Below are 19,246 nucleotides of genomic sequence, written 5' to 3' on the forward strand. Positions count from 1 at the left end.
AGGGACACTGATGGCGCAGACCTGCATGCAGTGATGTTAATGATTAAACTCTACAAGCAGTCATGTTAAAGGTTCAGCTCTCCCGGAGGCATTGGCACTGATGGTGCAGCCTGTATTAACATTGACGGTGCAGCCCTGCACACAGTGCTACTGAGGGCTGGGCTCAACACATACACATGTTGTACTTATGGTGCATACTTGAGCACAATCATATTGAAGATTGGGCGCAACATGTAGATACTGACATGATAACCCAGACTGCATTAATACTGACGGTGCAGACCTGTACACAGTGGTAGAGAATATTAGGCTGCTTAATGTTGGGCTTAATGTTGGGCTGAAGGTTCAGCTCCTCTGCAGGCATGTCTTAATGCTGATGGTGTAGCTCTTTGTGTGGGTCTTGAGAATGATGGTGCAACCTGGTCCAGTAGTTTCGGATGCAGTAACCTGCAGGCACTGACAATGCTCCAGTCAGCACCAACACCTATGATGCAAATGTGCATGTTTAATGCTGATGTCCCGGCTCTTCGTGTGGGTATTGAGAATGATGGTGCAAACTGGTCCATCAATGATGTTGCAGTTCTGGAGGAATTCAGAGATATGCATGCAGGCGTTGATGGTGTTGCAGCATGCACTAACACTGATGTTGCAGTTCTGGAGGAATTCAGAGATCTGCATGCAGGCGTTGATGGTGTTGCAGCATGCACTAACACTGATGTTGTAGATCTGGAGGAGGTCAGAGATCTGCATGCAGGCATTGATGGTGTTGCAGCATGCATTAACACTGATGTTGCAGTTCTGGAGGAATTCAGAGATCTGCATGCAGGCGTTGGTGGTGTTGCAGCATGCACTAACACTGATGTTGTAGATTTGGAGGAGGTCAGAGATCTGCATGCAGGCGTTGGTGGTGTTGCAGCATGCACTAACACTGATGTTGTAGATCTGGAGGAGGTCAGAGATCTGCATGCAGGCGTTGGTGGTGTTGCAGCATGCACTAACACTGATGTTGCAGTTCTGGAGGAATTCAGAGATCTGCATGCAGGCGTTGGTGGTGTTGCAGCATGCACTAACACTGATGTTGTAGATCTGGATGAGGTCAGAGATCTGCGTGCAGGCATTGGTGGTGTTGCAGCATGCACTAACACTGATGTAGATCTGGATGAGGTCAGAGATCTGCGTGCAGGCATTGATGGTGTTGCACATGCACTAACATTGATGTTGTAGATTTGGATGAGGTCTGAGATCTGCATGCAGACATTGATGGTGTTGCAGCATGCACTAACACTGATGTTGTAGATCTGGATGAGGTCAGAGATCTGCATGCAGACATTGATGGTGTTGCAGCATGCACTAACACTGATGTTGTAGATCTGGATGAGGTCAGAGATCTGCATGCAGGCATTGATGGTGTTGCAGCATGCACTAACACTGATGTTGTAGATCTGGATGAGGTCAGAGATCTGCATGCAGGCGTTGATGGTGTTGCACATGCACTAACACTGATGTTGTAGATTTGGATGAGGTCAGAGATCTGCATGCAGGCGTTGATGGTGTTGCACATGCACTAACACTGATGTTTTAGATTTGGATGAGGTCAGAGATCTGCGTGCATGCGTTGATGGTGTTGCAGCATGCACTAACACTGATGTTGTAGATTTGGCTGAGGTCAGAGATCTGCGTGCAGGCGTTGATGATGTTGCAACATGCACTAACACTGATGTTGTAGATTTGGATGAGGTCAGAGATCTGCGTGCAGGTGTTGATGATGTTGCAGCATGCACTAACACTGATGTTGTATATTTGGATGAGGTCAGAGATCTGCGTGCAGGCGTTGATGATGTTGCAGCATGCACTAACACTGATGTTGTAGATTTGGATGAGGTCAGAGATCTGCATGCAGGCGTTGATGGTGTTGCACATGCACTAACACTGATGTTTTAGATTTGGATGAGGTCAGAGATCTGCGTGCAGGCGTTGATGGTGTTGCACATGCACTAACACTGATGTTGTAGATTTGGATGAGGTCAGAGATCTGCGTGCAGGCGTTGATGATGTTGCAGCATGCACTAACACTGATGTTGTAGATCTGGATGAGGTCAGAGATCTGCATGCAGGCGTTGATGGTGTTGCACATGCACTAACACTGATGTTGTAGATTTGGATGAGGTCAGAGATCTGCATGCAGGCGTTGATGGTGTTGCACATGCACTAACACTGATGTTTTAGATTTGGATGAGGTCAGAGATCTGCGTGCAGGCGTTGATGGTGTTGCACATGCACTAACACTGATGTTGTAGATCTGGAGGAGGTCGAGATCTGCGTGCATGCGTTGATGGTGTTGCAGCATGCACTAACACTGATGTTGTAGATTTGGATGAGGTCAGAGATCTGCGTGCAGGCGTTGATGATGTTGCAACATGCACTAACACTGATGTTGTAGATTTGGATGAGGTCAGAGATCTGCGTGCAGGTGTTGATGATGTTGCAGCATGCACTAACACTGATGTTGTATATTTGGATGAGGTCAGAGATCTGCGTGCAGGCGTTGATGATGTTGCAGCATGCACTAACACTGATGTTGTAGATTTGGATGAGGTCAGAGATCTGCGTGCAGGCGTTGATGATGTTGCAGCATGCACTAACACTGATGATGTAGATCAGGTGCAGTCTTAAGGTTTTTGGGACCTGAAGCTCAAATGTGTGCCCACCAAGCCAAAGAAATGTGGGGATGCAATCATCTCTGTAATCTCCTTCCTTCATCACTGTCACAACCCACAACATCATAGGCTGCCCTGGCAGAGGTCAAATTAAGCATGGGCATGTCTTCTAACATGTGTACTGGACAACTGTGAACAAAGGCAGTCATGAAGAAGGGATGTGGGCAGTAGTATAGATGCTGAACACAGAACAATAGCTGTGTGTAAAAGGTACACGTGCACAGCATAGACTCAAAAGAAACATCATGCCGAAGGAACATACACCAGCATATATGTTGCTGTATACGTCCAGAAGACTTGAGAATAGTACATGCCCCTAGCGTGGACAGAGGAAACAGACAGGGAGCAAGGAGAGAAGTATATGTACTACCGAGATTAGAAGCATAGGAGAAAGTTGACATAGACCTATGATAGACACAGGGCCCGGACGAGCAACCTCACAGAATGTGCAGGTGCTCAAGCATGGACACGGGAGGCAGAATGGAAGCAACTAAGAATGTACAAATACGAAAGCATAGAGAGAATGGACTAGTGGTTAGTAGGAAGATGCACATATCCAGACATATACTGAAAGTGGAAGACGGTTCTGGTTTTCAGTTTGTTCTGGTATGAGTTAGCCAAGAAACAGGTGTCTTTGTGGTGTGTTATATACAAATGCCCACTGTTATTAAATATGAAGTAGCAATAAGACCAGTTGAATCATAAGTAAGACTTGTTAAAAGAAGGTACTCTGAGAACTAAATCATGCCTAGAGACTGGTAATGTTGAAATCTTTATGGACCCGCTATTTTAACAGGATTCATAGGCTGAGTAGTGTGGGCTCCCCTTGCTCCCCCTCCCAGATCCCTACATAAGCAATAATAGCACAGACTAGTTGTATTGGTGGAAATATAGTAGGCCGTAGGCATTTTTATTTTCTTGCAGAAAATACATAACACAAGAAAACAATACATTGTTATCAGCTTTTGGGCACACTGTGTCCAGTTTCGGAGTTGCCCAAGGCTTGTTCCGAGTTCTTGTCCTCCTTGGGCCTTCGTCCCTGGGCACATGCCGCCTACGACTTGCTTTGGAATGTGTACGAAGAAAGTACTCGGCGTTCTGTTTTCTGTTCCTTTCCTTCTTTTTCGTTATTTTTGCAGGGTGGGATGGGTGGCAAAAATGCTTTCCTTTGTCCAGGTCCCAAGAAGCTTACCCGAGAGAGGTAGGCTCCTTACCTGGTTTGTGCCTTTCTCAGATTTCTTTACCCTTCTTATACCCCTCAGCCCCTTTGTCTTTCCCCTGGGGGCCGGGCTTTCCCTGGCCCCCTGCAGCTAACTTCTCGCACCTTTCCCAGGTGCCGCTTCCTCCCTTCCTGTTGCCTTTGTTTCTGGTGGCGCCATCATGCCGCCTGGCCCCATGGCTTTCGTGCCATCTTCACCCCCACCCCGCGCCTAAAGTCCCCGGCCCTCCAACGGCCCGCATTTCATGCGTCCCAGGGCCTGGGTCATAGGCTGAGTAGTGTGGGCTCCCCTTGCTCCCCCTCCCAGATCCCTACATAAGCAATAATAGCACAGACTAGTTGTACTGGTGGAAATATAGTAGGCCGTAGGCATTTTTATTTTCTTGCAGAAAATACATAACACAAGAAAACAATACATTGTTATCAGCTTTTGGGCACACTGTCCAGTTTCGGAGTTGCCCAAGGCTTGTTCCGAGTTCTTGTCCTCCTTGGGCCTTCGTCCCTGGGCACATGCCGCCACACCTGTGTCGGTGTCCGCACCACCCACTGAGGTCCCCCCCAAAAGCCTTCTACCTACAGCCCCGTTCTTTGAGGGCCCTAAAAATGTTCTCTGTAAAGACCCCCATCCCTTTTGCTGACAGGTGCACCCCATCCTCATGGAACATGTCAGGATTGTTCTGGTATAATCCGTGCCTTAAAAAATGAAGCCCTGTGCTTTTGCAGTATTTTTCTACTGATTTGTTCAGCTTTTTCCTGGCTATTTCAATAGCGTGCCTTCTCTGTGCGCCATGCCAGACCCTCCGTGATATTACTTCTGACATAAAGATTTCAGTATTCCACCAACAGTGGGCTATGCTGTTCAGGGACCTGCAGATTTTTCTCTGCAACTCTCCCCTATTTGTGCTCACCAGGTCATTCCCCCCGAGGTGTATAATCAGGTACTCTGAGGGGTCCCTGAAACCTATTAGATCCAACAGCCTGTCGTGGATGTCCTCCCAATGCATCCCCGGGATGCCCCACCATGCTGTAATCGTGTTTTTGAAATGCAGTCCTTGTTCCACTTCCAAAGGGAAGAGAAAAGAAAATGGGCGAACCCTCTTTTTTAGGGGGCCTGACTCGAGAGGGTTGAGAAGTATACAGATACGTGGGGGTAGAGTCAAAGGCTTCCCAAGCCAATAGCGTGACAGGAGGTCGCTATAGCCTTGCAAAAGGAGCTAGATAACTGCTAACTCAGAACAAAGAATCACCGTGGATGAATAAAACATTATAAATTTATTAAACAGGAAGACATTTTTGTGCCATAATCTGGCATATATGCATACATTAAATCTGCATTGTGAAGGATTAGTATACAGTGGTGACAGTCTATTTTATGTGTTGTTTTATATCACAACACATTGACGTTGTCGACACTTAAGTTTGTGTTTCTGGTTCGGTTGATAGCTGACAAGGGCAGAAGCTGATAGAGATGGAAAAGCGCTGCACTGAAAATACCGAACTGTCTTCAGGACTTGGAGGTCGAGTTCAGACCGGATGAATGAGTGAGATGTCGTCCGTGTGGACGTTGATAGGCGCCATGGCTGTTTGAGTGAATAGCGGCTGCTGGAGTTAGCGGCCGGGGGGGGACGATCTGCAAATGTCAGAGGCCCCAGTCTGTACGTGAGACAGGAAAAAGAGCTGTGTCACTGCAGCTCTTTTTCCTGTCTCACGTACAGACTGGGGCCTCTGACATTTGCAGATCGTCCCCCCCCGGCCGCTAACTCCAGCAGCCGCTATTCACTCAAACAGCCATGGCGCCTATCAACGTCCACACGGACGACATCTCACTCATTCATCCGGTCTGAACTCGACCTCCAAGTCCTGAAGACAGTTCGGTATTTTCAGTGCAGCGCTTTTCCATCTCTATCAGCTTCTGCCCTTGTCAGCTATCAACCGAACCAGAAACACAAACTTAAGTGTCGACAACGTCAATGTGTTGTGATATAAAACAACACATAAAATAGACTGTCACCACTGTATACTAATCCTTCACAATGCAGATTTAATGTATGCATATATGCCAGATTATGGCACAAAAATGTCTTCCTGTTTAATAAATTTATAATGTTTTATTCATCCACGGTGATTCTTTGTTCTGAGTTAGCAGTTATCTAGCTCCTTTTGCAAGGCTATAGCGACCTCCTGTCACGCTATTGGCTTGGGAAGCCTTTGACTCTACCCCCACGTATCTGTATACTTGTTCCACTTCCTCCAGCCACCTGCCTGCCCGGGTCACGAAGGAGTGCCCTACTATCCAAGCCGATTTGTATGGGCCCGCCTCTGTGGAAATGGGGAGAGAAGTGCTCATATCAGTTCCTCCCTTATGTATCTTTTAAAACATTGTGATTTCCAACCCCCGATCTTCTTCACCCCTTCCGCTCCCATGCCCCCTGCCAATGCTGATGTGGCTGCCCCTATCCTGAATGAATGTGTTCCAAACTCGGCCGGGTTCCAACCTGCCTTGGCCACTGCTTGCTTTAATACTGCCTGAAATTGGTACCTGCTGAGTGCCCTGCGGTCTGTGTGTATTAGCAGCTGCCCTTCTATCTTTGGTCTGATGGTTAGGAATTCTTGGGTTATGCTTCTGGGACAGTGGTCCTTTTCTTTGATGCAGTGGAGGTCTATTCCTCTCCCCTTACCCGCCTGGTCCGTCTTTGATTTTCTTAACATTATTGACATGCCTTTGCTCCCAACGCTAATATCCCTTAGCGCCAGCCCATTCGCTGCCACTGTGTTACTGGCCACCAGCTCACCCGCCCTAAAAGCACCATAGTATGCAATCACAAATGCCGCCCTGAACAAAGCTGTTTCATATGCGTTAGTGCACGTCTTTTCTAATACTCTCAGCAATATTACCAACTTCCCAAAGTTTACTGGCCTTCTGCTGTCTGGTTTTTTCCCCTCCAATTTTGCCCAACCTTTCAAAGCATATTTTAAACTAGGGCTGTTTGTTGGATCCCCCATGCCTGCTGCTTTCACAGTGTATGCCACTGCGGTCAAATGCGCCGCCGACCAGCTTTTCCTTTTACCTTTGGCAAAAGCCTTCTCCAAAAATTCACACATTTTTTCAGTTGAGATCTCCCCCACATGTCTTGCTCCTGTTTCCATTAATACCTCTTTCACATGCTTTTCATATTGGTTACCCGTCTTGTATGTTAGGGCTTTCCTGGTCAATTTGTCGATGACCCGTTCCATTTCCTGTGGTGCTTTGTTTTTTCCCCCGAGTCGACCTTTTGGCCAACCGTGTGTTCCGTTCTAGTTTCTTTTGAGTCAACCGTTTGGCCAACCGTGCTTTCTTTTCCATTTCTTCCAGTGGGACCCATGCCTTGGTTGGCGTGGGCGTTTTCTCCTTGTTGGCGTCGGGTCTCAGCTCCCTGAATTTTTTCCACTGAAAATGAGACAAGGCATCAGCCACCACATTTACCTCTCCAGCTATGTGTCTCGCCCTTATGTTTGTATTCCTATGCAGACATTCCCCTGTGATGGCCCGCATTAATTGTAACACTATTGGGCAAGCTGCGCTTCCTTTATTCAATACGTGCACCACTGCTATATTGTCAGACCAGGCTGTTACTTCTTTGTCCCTGAGTTCTTCGCCCCGTGCACATAATGCTACCCATATTGGGAAGAGCTCTAACAGCGTTATGTTTTTTGTCCATTCTGCTTCAAGCCATGCTTCTGGCCATTTCTCTGCACACCATCTCTTCCCCAATATTGAGCCAAAACCCAGTCCCCCTGCTGCATCTGTGAATAATACCCTTCTTTCCTCGTTGTTTATCGGTGTGCGCCAGATGATTGAACCGTTAAAGTTACTTAGGAAATCCGCCTAGACATCTAGGTCCTTTTTGATGCCTCCCCCTATTCTCACCCTGTGGTGACCCTCCATGGCCCCCCTTGTTCTAAGCTCAATGCTTCTCTGGAAGACCCTCCCTTGCGGTATGACTTTCCCAGCAAAGTTTAACTTCCCTGCGAGTGCTTGCAACTCTCTCACAGTTGCCTTGTTCCTTCCTTTTAGCTCCCTTCATGTTTTTAGCAGTTCTGTGACCTTGTCCTCTGGTATCCTGCATATTCCTTTGCTTGAGTCAATCTCTATCCCTAGGAATTGAATCACCTGTGTGGGGCCTGTCGTTTTTTCTTCTGCCAGTGGAAAACCCCAGTCGCTAGTTATTTCTACAAATTTGTCCAGGGTTGTTTTGCATTGTTCTGAACCCTTCATCCCAACGAACAAGAAGTCATCCAGGTAGTGTACTATCCCGGCTTCCCCCATCTTTTTCGTGACTGCCCATTGCAGAAATGAGCGTACTCTTTCAAAGTATGCGCAGGAACTGGCGCACCCCATTGGGAGGCATCTGTCTATAAAGTACTCGCACTCCCATTCCATTCCCAACCACCTCTATGATTCGCTGTTAACTGGCAATAATCTAAATGCTGATTTGATGTCTGCCTTCGCCATCCATGCCCCCTTTCCTGCCGTCCTCACTAGTTCTACTGCTTCCTGAAAATCCGAGTATGTCACTGTTGCCTCACTTTGAGAGATACCCTCGTTCACTGATGCCCCTGGGGGGTATGATAAGTGGTGTATTAACCTGTATTCCCCCTTTTCCTTTTTTGGTACCAGACCCAGTGGTGAACATATGAACTCTCTAAATGGCATTGTGGCAAAAGGTCCCCCTATCCTACATAGCTCCATCTCTTTTTTGGATTTTTTGGGTCACCATTTCCCTGTTCTCCGTGGCCGATTTTAGATTTTTTGGAATGACCTGCGTTCCCTGTACTCTAAAAGGTATGTGAAAACCCTCTACAAAACCCTGTCTGATAATGTTTGCTACCTCCTGGTCTGGGTACTGTTGGAGCCATTTTTCCATCTTGTCAACTCTTAGCGGAGTGGCTCCCTTCTCGTTCCAGCCCCTAATTCCTTTTCTCATTGCTCCTGCTGCCTGTTGCTGCTGGTCTTGTGCATTTGGAGCTGCTGTGGTCACCCTTACATCTCTCACACTTGTGGCTGAACTTGCACTTCCATCCCCAGCTGCATGGTACCCCCTTCTCAAAATTTCTGCATTGCCCCTGTTCTGTCCGTGCCGTCCCCATGCTCCCATTCCTTCCCCCTTGCGTGGTTGGGGGCAAACTGCTCTGCCATCCCCTCTGTGACCCATAATTTCTGCTCCGAAAATTCGGATCCCTTGTTCTGTCATAGCTGTAATCATACCTCTCTATTGTTGTATCTGTAGTCTGTTCTATAATCGCTCTGCCAATACTGCCTCCTCTGCTGCCCTCCTGTGTTCCTGTCCTTGTTTCCCCATTTCTCTTTTAGTACATTAAATATGTATAAGTTATAGTTCTCCTCGTCCCAGCCCATATCTGGGAAGCAGTCCATCTCCTTCCTAAATTCGTAATCATATTCCTGCCAAGCATCCCCCCCGAATGCTGCGTGCACTTTTAGCACTCTTTGTTGGTATGAGACCAGTGACCCCCCATCCTCCGGGAATTTCTGTAGTATGATTGAGGACATTACACTAAAAGCCTCCAACCAATTGTCAAAATTTCTTGTCACTGGCTCCTTCTTTAGTAAACCTTTTTCATCTTCTTTTATGTACTATGGAGGCACATTTATCCCTCTTTTCTGACAATCTAGCAATGCATAAATGTCGATCAATTCTTTCCTCCATATTTTTTCTTCACTTTATCGCTAATATACCAAGCCATTGCCTTCATTGCCCTGCCTTGCGCCTCTTTGCCCATTGCTGGCCTGCCATATTTTGTCATGCTTGGGCCCTCTCCCGTTGTCCCTATCGCCTGTGGTGGTACTCCCCCTTGGGGAGGGTTCCCTGCCACTGGTACTGTTGGGGCCCCCTGCAATGCTACCTGCTGTGGAGGGGTTCCTACCGGTGTCTCCCACTGGTTTGGCACTGCTATCACTGGTGCTCCTTGTGGTGCCGGGACCGGAGCCTCAATTGGTTCCCTCCCTGCTCCCCCGGCCTCCTTTCGCTTTCTCTTGCTCACCACCCCCCTCCACTTTACCCATGCCTTCAAATGATCCTTTTCCCCATCATCACTGCTTATTTCTTCTGATGAACTATCCTCTTGGTCCCCTTTTCGCCCCCTATTTCCCTTGCCCCTTCTGTCACTGGTTATGGGCGACTTACCCTTACCCGTGACACAAGTTTTCAACATTTCAACAATTTTTTCCCCCACATTTTTGTTTACAGTACCTTTGTTTTTCTCCTTCTTCTTCTTCTTCCTGGATGTTCTGGTTGTGGCTGGGGTCTCCCTGGTTCTTCTCTCCTTATTTTTTGCCCTTGAGGCACCTCCTCCTCGCCCTCACTGCTGCTGGGCTCAATGAACAGCAAAGGCGATAGTGCCCTAGCCCTTTCTTCTTTTCCCATTACATCCAGCACCCACTGTGCTCCATACTCTTGTTCTGCTTTCTTTGCCCATTCCCTAAATTCCTGGGCCCTCCGTGCCCTTCCTTCTGCCATCCTCCTTGTTTCCTGCCTTGTTTCCGCCAGGCTCTCTTCTTCCTCCTTCCTTTTCTCTCCGGGCTGGTGCTTAAATTAATTTTGCACTTATTCTGTCGTGTTTGCAATTGTTTTTTACCCAACGTAACGTGTTGGCGCTGGAGGATTAATGGAAGAACCTCCAACTTATAATGTCACCAGATTTCTTGATTTTGCCCTATCCAATGGCTTTGCGTGTTTGGTGCCTTTTAAGTGCGAGGTTGTTTGTGCTTTATACATTTGCTGCCTGCCCCTTTAAGGGGCTTTGCTTCCTGGTTGTTCGATCTTTTAGGCCACGCCCCCTGTTGTTGCTGTTACCTCCGTTTGGTTACGGCGTCTTCTCCGCTCCCCGAGGTCGGGGCTGGCCACCTTCCTACGCTGTGATGCCTCCGCCCGGCGACCGCCTGGTTCCTCTGCGCGTCTCTGCTGCTCCTGACACGCCTCCCTGTGCTGGATCTTCGTTGTCCCGATGCCGCGGCTCTGCTCCTCCGTCCGCCGGCTGGATCTTCCCTTGCCGCTGACCTCCGGCTTCAGTCCTGCTTCTCCGTGCCGCTGCCGAAGGTAAGACTTAACCTGCTACTGCTCCTATCTGCTCCTTTATCTTCCGATCGCAGCCTGCAATTGCCGAGGGAAAATAACAGGAGTAAGCCCGCCAGAGCCAACTTCCAATGGAGAAAAGATTTAAGCCTGCAAGAGCAAAAATGCTTTCCTTTGTCCAGGTCCCAAGGAGCTTACCCGAGAGAGGTAGGCTCCTTACCTGGTTTGTGCCTTTCTCAGATTTCTTTACCCTTCTTATACCCCTCAGCCCCTTTGTCTTTCCCCTGGGGGCCGGGCTTTTCCTGGCCCCCTGCAGGTAACTTTTCGCACCTTTCCCAGGTGCTGCTTCCTCCCTTCCTGATGCCTTTGTTTCTGGTGGCGCCATCACGCTGCCCCTCCCCATGGCTTTCGCGCCATCTTCACCCCCACCCCGCGCCTAAACTCCCCGGCCCTCCAACGGCCCGCATTTCATGCGTCCCGGGGCCTGGGTCACACTGTGGGATTGAATGAGCTGCTGAAGAGCGAATACTTGTTTAAGTGGTCAAGGTGAGATTTGAGCCCATTCTGAAATGTCAACACTTGACCACATTGTTTTCCAGCACTTATCATACAGCAAGGTGAAGCTATTTGTGAATGTTTGATTTTCAGGAACTAAAAAAAAACATGTTTTGTAGACTTGACTTGGAAACTGCACAAATCAGATCATAAACCAACATGAGAACATTTAAACAATACTTATAGAAACATGTTATGCAAAAAGAGCATAAAGGTAGCTTTATTTTTGAAACCATGAATGTAAATCTACAGGTACCAGAGGAGAAATTGATGCCAGCCTAAAATAAATCTCACCTGGAGTTAGCTACTGCATTTTAAAGATTTAAATACACCCAGTAAAAAAAGAAACTTGGTGATAGCCACCTACTTATAGTCATTAGTTTCCACAGATTTATAGATTGTTATGTGACGTAAAACATTTAAAATTCTGTAATAAAGCAAACATGTTCTTTGTGTAAAATAAGGAGCCCAGAAAATGTCCTTGCTAGAGCCCTGTTATATTAAATCAAATTGTTTCTGTCTAAATCAAATTGTTTCTGTCTAAAGTCCCTTCCACTTATGAAAGGAAAAAAAGCTGGCAATGGGCTAGAGAATGCCACCAGAATGTGACAATGCACACGTGTCTACTGAACACAGCACGGTACTATTTAGTCAGAGGAAATATGTCCAGGATCACATAATCGTCCAGTGGGAAAACCAGCATATGTGTCTCAGTCCTCGGTTCCACGGTCTCCATTTTATCTACCTGGCCCTGCATCCCTATACAGGCCTCGTTTGAGGGCGGGGGGCGAGCTCTAGACCTGCACCATATCCATGTTATATCAGTATTAATAACTAGCACTTTCTGATACAGGCAGATGGTTTTGTTGTGTGGTATCTGTTACCATAAACTTAAATTAAATAGAAATTCGGTCTAGCTGCACACATAACCTCTTTCTTGCATACTCTCCAGATTACCTCTCTGCACCCACCCACTTGCCTGCTCAACATGGGTGTCTAGCAGGGATTTGGCCACCCCTGCCTACCTATGTACGGGCTAAAATACACACACACATTCTATAACTCTTTGAGGAATTTGACATGCCTACACTTCAGTCCTTCAAGGGCGTTCAACCTACAGCGCGCTGAGACCATACCAATGGTGAAAGGCGCTACATAAGGGCCTATTACATTTATCTGCCTCAGGGGAACAAAGGCTGGGTTGTCCTCGCTGGGATCTGTACACACACCGAGCTGTTTCTTCACCTTCATGGCACTGAAACCTATCAATATGCTTTTAAACGTACACTATCGTACATTATCATTATATCCCCATAGAAAGGTGAAAACGCGACACAAGTAGTTGTGTAATAGTGAATGCACAAAACGAGAAGGGATTACAGGTTTGCTAGATCCGAACAGATCGGGCCGTAGCTGCCAACAACATCCATGCAACAGGCTGTGCGCCTCAGTGAACTAAACAACATCATGGAGTGCTATGCATGTTTATCAATAAATGTGCACTGGCTCTTTGTATCAGGCCACCAGGTGGGTGGGGGGCATCCTACTAGGTTGAGAGAACGGGACATAGACGTCTCTGTACATGGGTTCACCTCGCCATGCAGTCCATGACACTTGTGCTGATGCCGGGTCTATTGACTTGATTTGCGTGATAGTGAAGGCTAGTGTCTGCGTGGCGATGCAGCCCATATTTACACTGGGGCTGAACCCATGCATGCAGCTTCACCGGCTGCATGGAAGCACTAGCCTGGCGAGGAGATGCTGCTGCCCATCCCTGGGCTGCGGCTGCAGCGGCAGCATCCTCCAGGGTGGTAGCGCCCGGTGCGCGCGCACTGGCCTGTGTGCGGCGCGCGGGTGGGTGCGCAGCGCGCACGCGCCCTGAGCTCTAGTCCCCCTGGCAGCAGTAGCAGCAGCGGGGCTGTCAGGTTCAGGCTGAAGGGAAGATGGCGGCTGCGACGCTGCTGCTGCGCGGAGAGCCCAGAGCGCTTGTCCTCCTCCTGCTGCTGCTGCTTCTGGCGGCGGCCAGCCGATATATCCAGGCTGCAGGGCCCCACACCGTCACGGCGACCTCGGAGCAGACGGCGCGGTCCCAGCACCGGGGTCCGCTCCGGAGCCGCAGGAGCGCAGAGCCCGACTCCCTCCAGGTGTATGGCCAGGTGAGGTGCGGAGCCCGACGCCCGGGCGCAGGGGCCGCTGCGGCGGGCGCAGTAAGTGTGGTCAGGGGTGCGCGGGGAGAACCCCTGCTTCCAATGTTAGTGCGTAGGGGAGGGAGGCTATAGGAACTGCCATGGAAACTGCACGCCTTCCTGCGCCTTCAGACTCTGTACCTGTAAACACGTCCGTGCGAATTCCACACAACCCTCCCGTGGCCGCTCATCACCTTCATTCTGCTGGCTCCCCTAGCCTGCCTGGAAGCCCCCGGCTACCTCCAGAGTACTGCCCCTACCTGTAACCAATGAGCCAACAACCTACCTGTAGCCAGTGAGTCTTTACTATGCCGATTCCCTCATCTAGTAGCCACACATCTACCTCCAGTCTGCATACGCCCACCCCAATCCGCATCTTACCTGTAACCACTCGCTAACCCCCAATATACCGGCCCCCATATAGCTACAGCCTATTTCCAGTATATTTCAGTATACTGACTGGGTGCACTTGATCCTCACCCTCTCTGCGACCCTCTTGCACTTGCACTGTCCTTTCTGTCTATTCGCCCTTGTCTTCACCCTTTAATTGCACTGTTAAAACTGGAGAATCGAGTCAGGCCTATTTGCTGTACCCCAAACTATTACATTTATTTTTTACAGACTTACTCTGCCTGTGCAGACTATTATCGTCTCAGAATTTCAAGGGCTCTGAGCAACTGTTGTTTTTTCACCATGTTCCCACACTCCTTTAGCGCTTTGGACAAACTTGCCTGTGTTTAGGCGCTGTATAAATAAACACCATACCATTGCCCCCACTACTACCAGCTTACCTATAGATCAGCCATCGCTATACCTGGCTTACCCCCCTATGCTAACCATCAACATACCTTTCCCCATCCTACTACAGCCAACATACTTATCCCCTAACTGTTAGCATACCTGTCACCATGCTACCTTCAATCTACTGCCCCTTCCACCAACCTATATTTTAACCACTACATCCAATGTTCTGACCCTCTCTGGCCATCATATCTACACCCATCCAAATACCATAAATATATGGTTCCCTCCAGCCTTCCTGTTGACAGTTTGCCACCTCTGATGTACTTCTTCCCCCTACAACCACCGTCCTACCTGTAACTGATAGCTGTACTCTGCCGATTCTCCTTTCTAAGCATCAGACTGCATATAGCTGCTCATCAAGCTCTACTCTGGGTTGGGTGGATAGCTCAGGGTCAGCGAGTTTGTCTTGGAAGCAAGTTAATGCAGAGCAACGCAGGTTTGAATCCTGGTGCTGCGCTTAGAGACTGGTCTCCAGTACTAAGCATGCTATAGAAAGATGAATTAATTACTCTGCTGACCCCCATCATCATCAGGATACCTCTAACCACTCGCCTACCCTAATAACCTGATCAACACATCTATTACTGAACTGGCAACCCCCCATTATCCCTATGTATGTAACTGCCCATCACTTGATGTGTTAGTTCGCTCTCCCCCACTCTAGCCACCAGACTGCATGCAATCCCATTTCTGACTTCACCTCTCGACCAACAGTATGCCTGTAATCCCTCTCCTACCCCCTGCAGTATGATATTTTATTTGTATCGATCTCATACACAAGTGTTTCAGAGCGCGACAAGGTAAGGGAGGGGAACAGGGGAGAACAAAACAACGATCTTACTAGGCCCAGTAACATTGAGATCGTGCAAGGGAAAGGGGAAAAGTGCATGAAAGGGGGAGAGTGGAAAGTGCAGAGCAGAGGATAAACAGATAAATAATAATAAATACAAATTTTTATGTATTGCATTTGTTGTACGCCCAAACCCAAGGGAGTCGCAGTGTAGTTACAGGAAAAGCTTGACTTAAAAGTTACATGTAAAATAATATGAATGCTTAATCTTAGTTGTTACATATACAGTATTTACATCAGTAATGCATGGTTATTTTAAAGGGAGACCCTGGTGCGCAGTAGTTATTAAAGAGCCAGGTTTTGAGAAGTTTCTTAAATTTATTCAGCGTGGGTCCATTACTGATATTGGCAGGGAGTGAATTCCAAATTCTAGGGGATGCTACAGTGAAGCTAGAGCTGCCTGTTCTTGCGTTGTGAAAAGCGGGGGACATGTAGCTGTAAGTTTGCATTGGATCTAAGACATCTGGTTGTAGCTTTGCGGTTTAAACAGTTGTTGAGGTAGGTTGGGGCATTCCCTGTGACACATTTATGAGTGAGTGTTTTGTGGAGTATCCTGGCTTGGATGGGTAGCCAATGTGCCTCTCTCCTGTGGTGCGATATATGGTCCCTTTTGCTTATGCCTAAGGCTGATCTTATTGCTTTGTTCTGGAGTAACTGCATTTTTTGTTTTTTTACGAGGTGCCTAGAAGGAGTATGTTATAGTAATCTAATTTAGTTAAAATAAGGGCTCTTGCTAGTGTTATGGGAAGGGGTGACTTAGAGTGATAAGTTTGGTAGTATAGGCTGTGGTTGAGGCAAGGCCGCTGATGTGTTTGCACATGGTGAGACTTGAGTCTAAACAGACTCCTAATGTTTTCACTTGATTGGAGATTGGGATGGGTGTTTTGTCGATGACTATGGGGGTGTAAAGTGGGTGAAGCTTGGCTAAACTGGCAGGAGAGCCTACTATGAGGATCCTAGTTTTTTTTTCCATTTAGGCATAGGCTATTTGCTGCCATCCAGTTTTGGATGATGGCTTATATTTTATTCACATGGATAGTGTCCTGTTATCTGAGATGGGGATATGTATTTGTGTGTCATCGGCAAAATTTGTGTAAATTACTCCCATTGCGTCTAGTCCTGCAAAGAGTAATTTGGTATAGGCGTTGTATAGCATGGGGGAGAGGCAGGATCCTTGGGGTGGGGGGGGAGTGGGGTGGTGGCGAGGGGGGGGGGGCGGGGACTTCCAGGGGGACTGAGATGGGGCCAGCTGCTGTATCTCCTATGGATACTCTTGAGGTGCAGTCTGAAAGAAAGGATTTGATCCACAAGGTCGCTTCCTTGGAGAAATGAAAGTTGTTTGGCATAGTTTGCTGTGGTCTGCTAAGTCAAACACCGCGGACAGATCAAATAGGAGCAGAATACACAGGTTTCCTGATTCCCTGGCGCGTCCATTTGGTTTTTTAGATCCAGCAGCGCTGTTTCAGTACTGTGACCAGGGCAGAAGCCTGATTGTCTATCACCTAATAGTTTGTCTTCAAGGTGGGCTTGGACTTGGGTGTAGGCCATTTTATCTATAGTTTTCAGAAGGAAGAGGACCGTGGTAATGGGTCTATAATTAGTGGGGATGGTGGCATCTAGTGAGGGTTTTTTGAGGAGGTGGTGACCCATACTTTCTTGATACTGGAGGGGATGGTGTTCGTATTGAATGAGGTGTTTATGAAATGAGTAATAATGGGTGCTAAGGATGGCGCACAATCCTTGATTAGTTTTGCAGGGAAGTTGTCCCCTTTACAATTACAGGGTTTAAGTGTGGCTATCGTTTTTTATACTTGATCTGTAGTCACTGGTGTAAAGTGGAAGTCTGGTATGTTGGCTATGGGAGATGGTGTGGTTATCTCGGCGAGGGGACCTAATGGGTTTTTTTTTTTTGGGCTTCAATTTTATTTTGCAATGTGCGGATTTTAGAAGCTAGGGCATCTTGAATAATGGAAAACCATGCTTAGTTTACCATGACTGTACTGGGTGGATGAATAGGTGTTTCCAGTTCCTTAATAATAGCGAATAGCTCCTTGCTGTTGGGAGGACGCATTCGTTATATTTGTATTGAGTGAATTAACTTTCTGTGTGTAGACTTCAGTTTTGTATGTTTTAGCGACTATCTCGGGTTCTTTTTTGAGGTCAGTGGTTCAATGGGGTCATCATTGAACCAGGTATTACTAGGCTTGAGTTTAGGCCGTTTAGCCCTGAGGGGTGCTATTTCATCAATTGCTGACTGTAGGCAATTATGATAATGTAAAGCGATGACTTCTGGGTTGTGCATGGGTGGAGGTTTAGTATTTAGTAATTTGTTTAGCAGCGGCATTAGGTTTTCTGAGGTCAGTTTCTTAGAGTTTCTCATCATGGTAGGTAACGTGGGTGGGATGGGAGGCAAGGGGTCATTCGTTGTTGTGATGTCGAATGTGATTAGGGAGTGATCGGTCCAAGATAGTTCTATGATGTCTTTTAGGTGGACCGTGGTATTTAATGTTAAGATCCAATCAAGGATTCGTCCTTTAACATGAGTTGGGGCATTAACAATTTGTTTGAATTGCATTTCTAGGAATGCATTGTTGAAAGCTGTGGCTTTGGGGTCTGTTTGGTCATTGTATCCCAGGTTGATGTCACCTAGTAAGATGAATTTAGTATTAGGCCTGATCAAGGGGGAGATGTGCAGAGGCAATTCAATGTCCAGGTTATTCGTGATACTTGGAGTTCTATACACTAGGAGGAAGTTAATAGTGGTTTTTGGGTTGGTGGCTAATTTTAACGTTAGGAGTTCGTAGCCTAGTAACGTTTCTGTTTTACATTGTCTGAATTTAAGTGAGGTTTTAAAGATGATAGCAACTCCACCTCCAGTGGTTTCTTTTCAGTCTGATCTGACTATGGAATAGTCAGGAGGTATGGCTAGTGATAGGAGTGGGCCTGAGGCTGTATGGAGCCAGGTTTCAGTTATGGCGATGAAGTCTAGTTTGTGTTCAAGAATGAGGTCGTGGATGTCAATGGCATGTGCGCCTAGGGATCTGGCATTAATGGAGCAATAAACGGGGGTACTAAGTGCTGTGTTTACGGCAGCAGAATTGGGTAAGTCTAAGTGCATAAAAAGAAGAAAATGGGGGACTGTATGTTTGGGTACAGATGGAGTCCCCAGTGCCAGGGGTGGCCGGGAGGCTGTGCAGAAGGGTGTCGGGTGAACAGGTAACGGGCCAGGGGGACGGAGGGTGGCCAGATGCACAGTGCCAAGAGAGAGCCGATCAGCAAGGGCGAGGGGGAGCAAAGGCAGAGGCAAAGAGGAAGGTCTTGACATGCTTACTGAACCCGAGATGGTTCTCCTCAAGTTTTAGAGTGGCAGGTAGGCTGTTCCAGAGGGAGGCCCCGGCCGAAGACAGATCTACCCCAGGCTTGTTTCTTTGTGAAACGACTGACCCTGAGGGGGTTAGAGGTAGAGGAGCGAAGAGCTCGAGAGGGGAGGTATTTGCGGAGGGATAGCTGAAGGTATTTTGGACCCAGGCCCCAGAAAGCCTTGTGGACAACGCAGAGGGTTTAAAATTTAATCCTTGCCTCCACTGGGAGCCAATGGAGAGATTTCAGAGTTGCAGAGGGCAAATAATCGTCCTCTATTTGCGATGATATTTGAGCAATGCCGACAAGTAACCATAACAAAATACAAAGCACCAGTCAAACTATCGGACATGGCTAGCAAAGTATGGATTTTACTAATTAAATGCAGAGGAAGTGAAGGGTTGATTACTTCACAAATAGAAACTGGAGCCAACTCTTTAAGCAATTTTCCTTGTGAACTGATTCTTCCTTTAACCACTTCCTCT

At 47.6% G+C, this 19,246-nt stretch overlaps 1 protein-coding gene across 1 annotated transcript in view; it reads left to right on the plus strand.

The window, feature by feature from the left end:
• Positions 1-13,454: 13,454 nt before the first annotated feature.
• Positions 13,455-19,246, plus strand: part of SORL1 (sortilin related receptor 1) — a 1,341,481-nt gene continuing 1,335,689 nt past the window's right edge. The window contains exon 1 of the mRNA XM_069614318.1: positions 13,455-13,717. Coding sequence (XP_069470419.1) covers positions 13,505-13,717 — 213 coding nt within the window. The 5' untranslated portion in view covers positions 13,455-13,504. The remainder of the gene's footprint in view (positions 13,718-19,246) is intronic.

Source organism: Ambystoma mexicanum, chromosome 9, assembly GCF_040938575.1.
Source record: "Ambystoma mexicanum isolate Mex_15411 chromosome 9, UKY_AmexF1_1, whole genome shotgun sequence".
Classification (NCBI taxonomy): Eukaryota; Metazoa; Chordata; class Amphibia; order Caudata; family Ambystomatidae; genus Ambystoma; species Ambystoma mexicanum.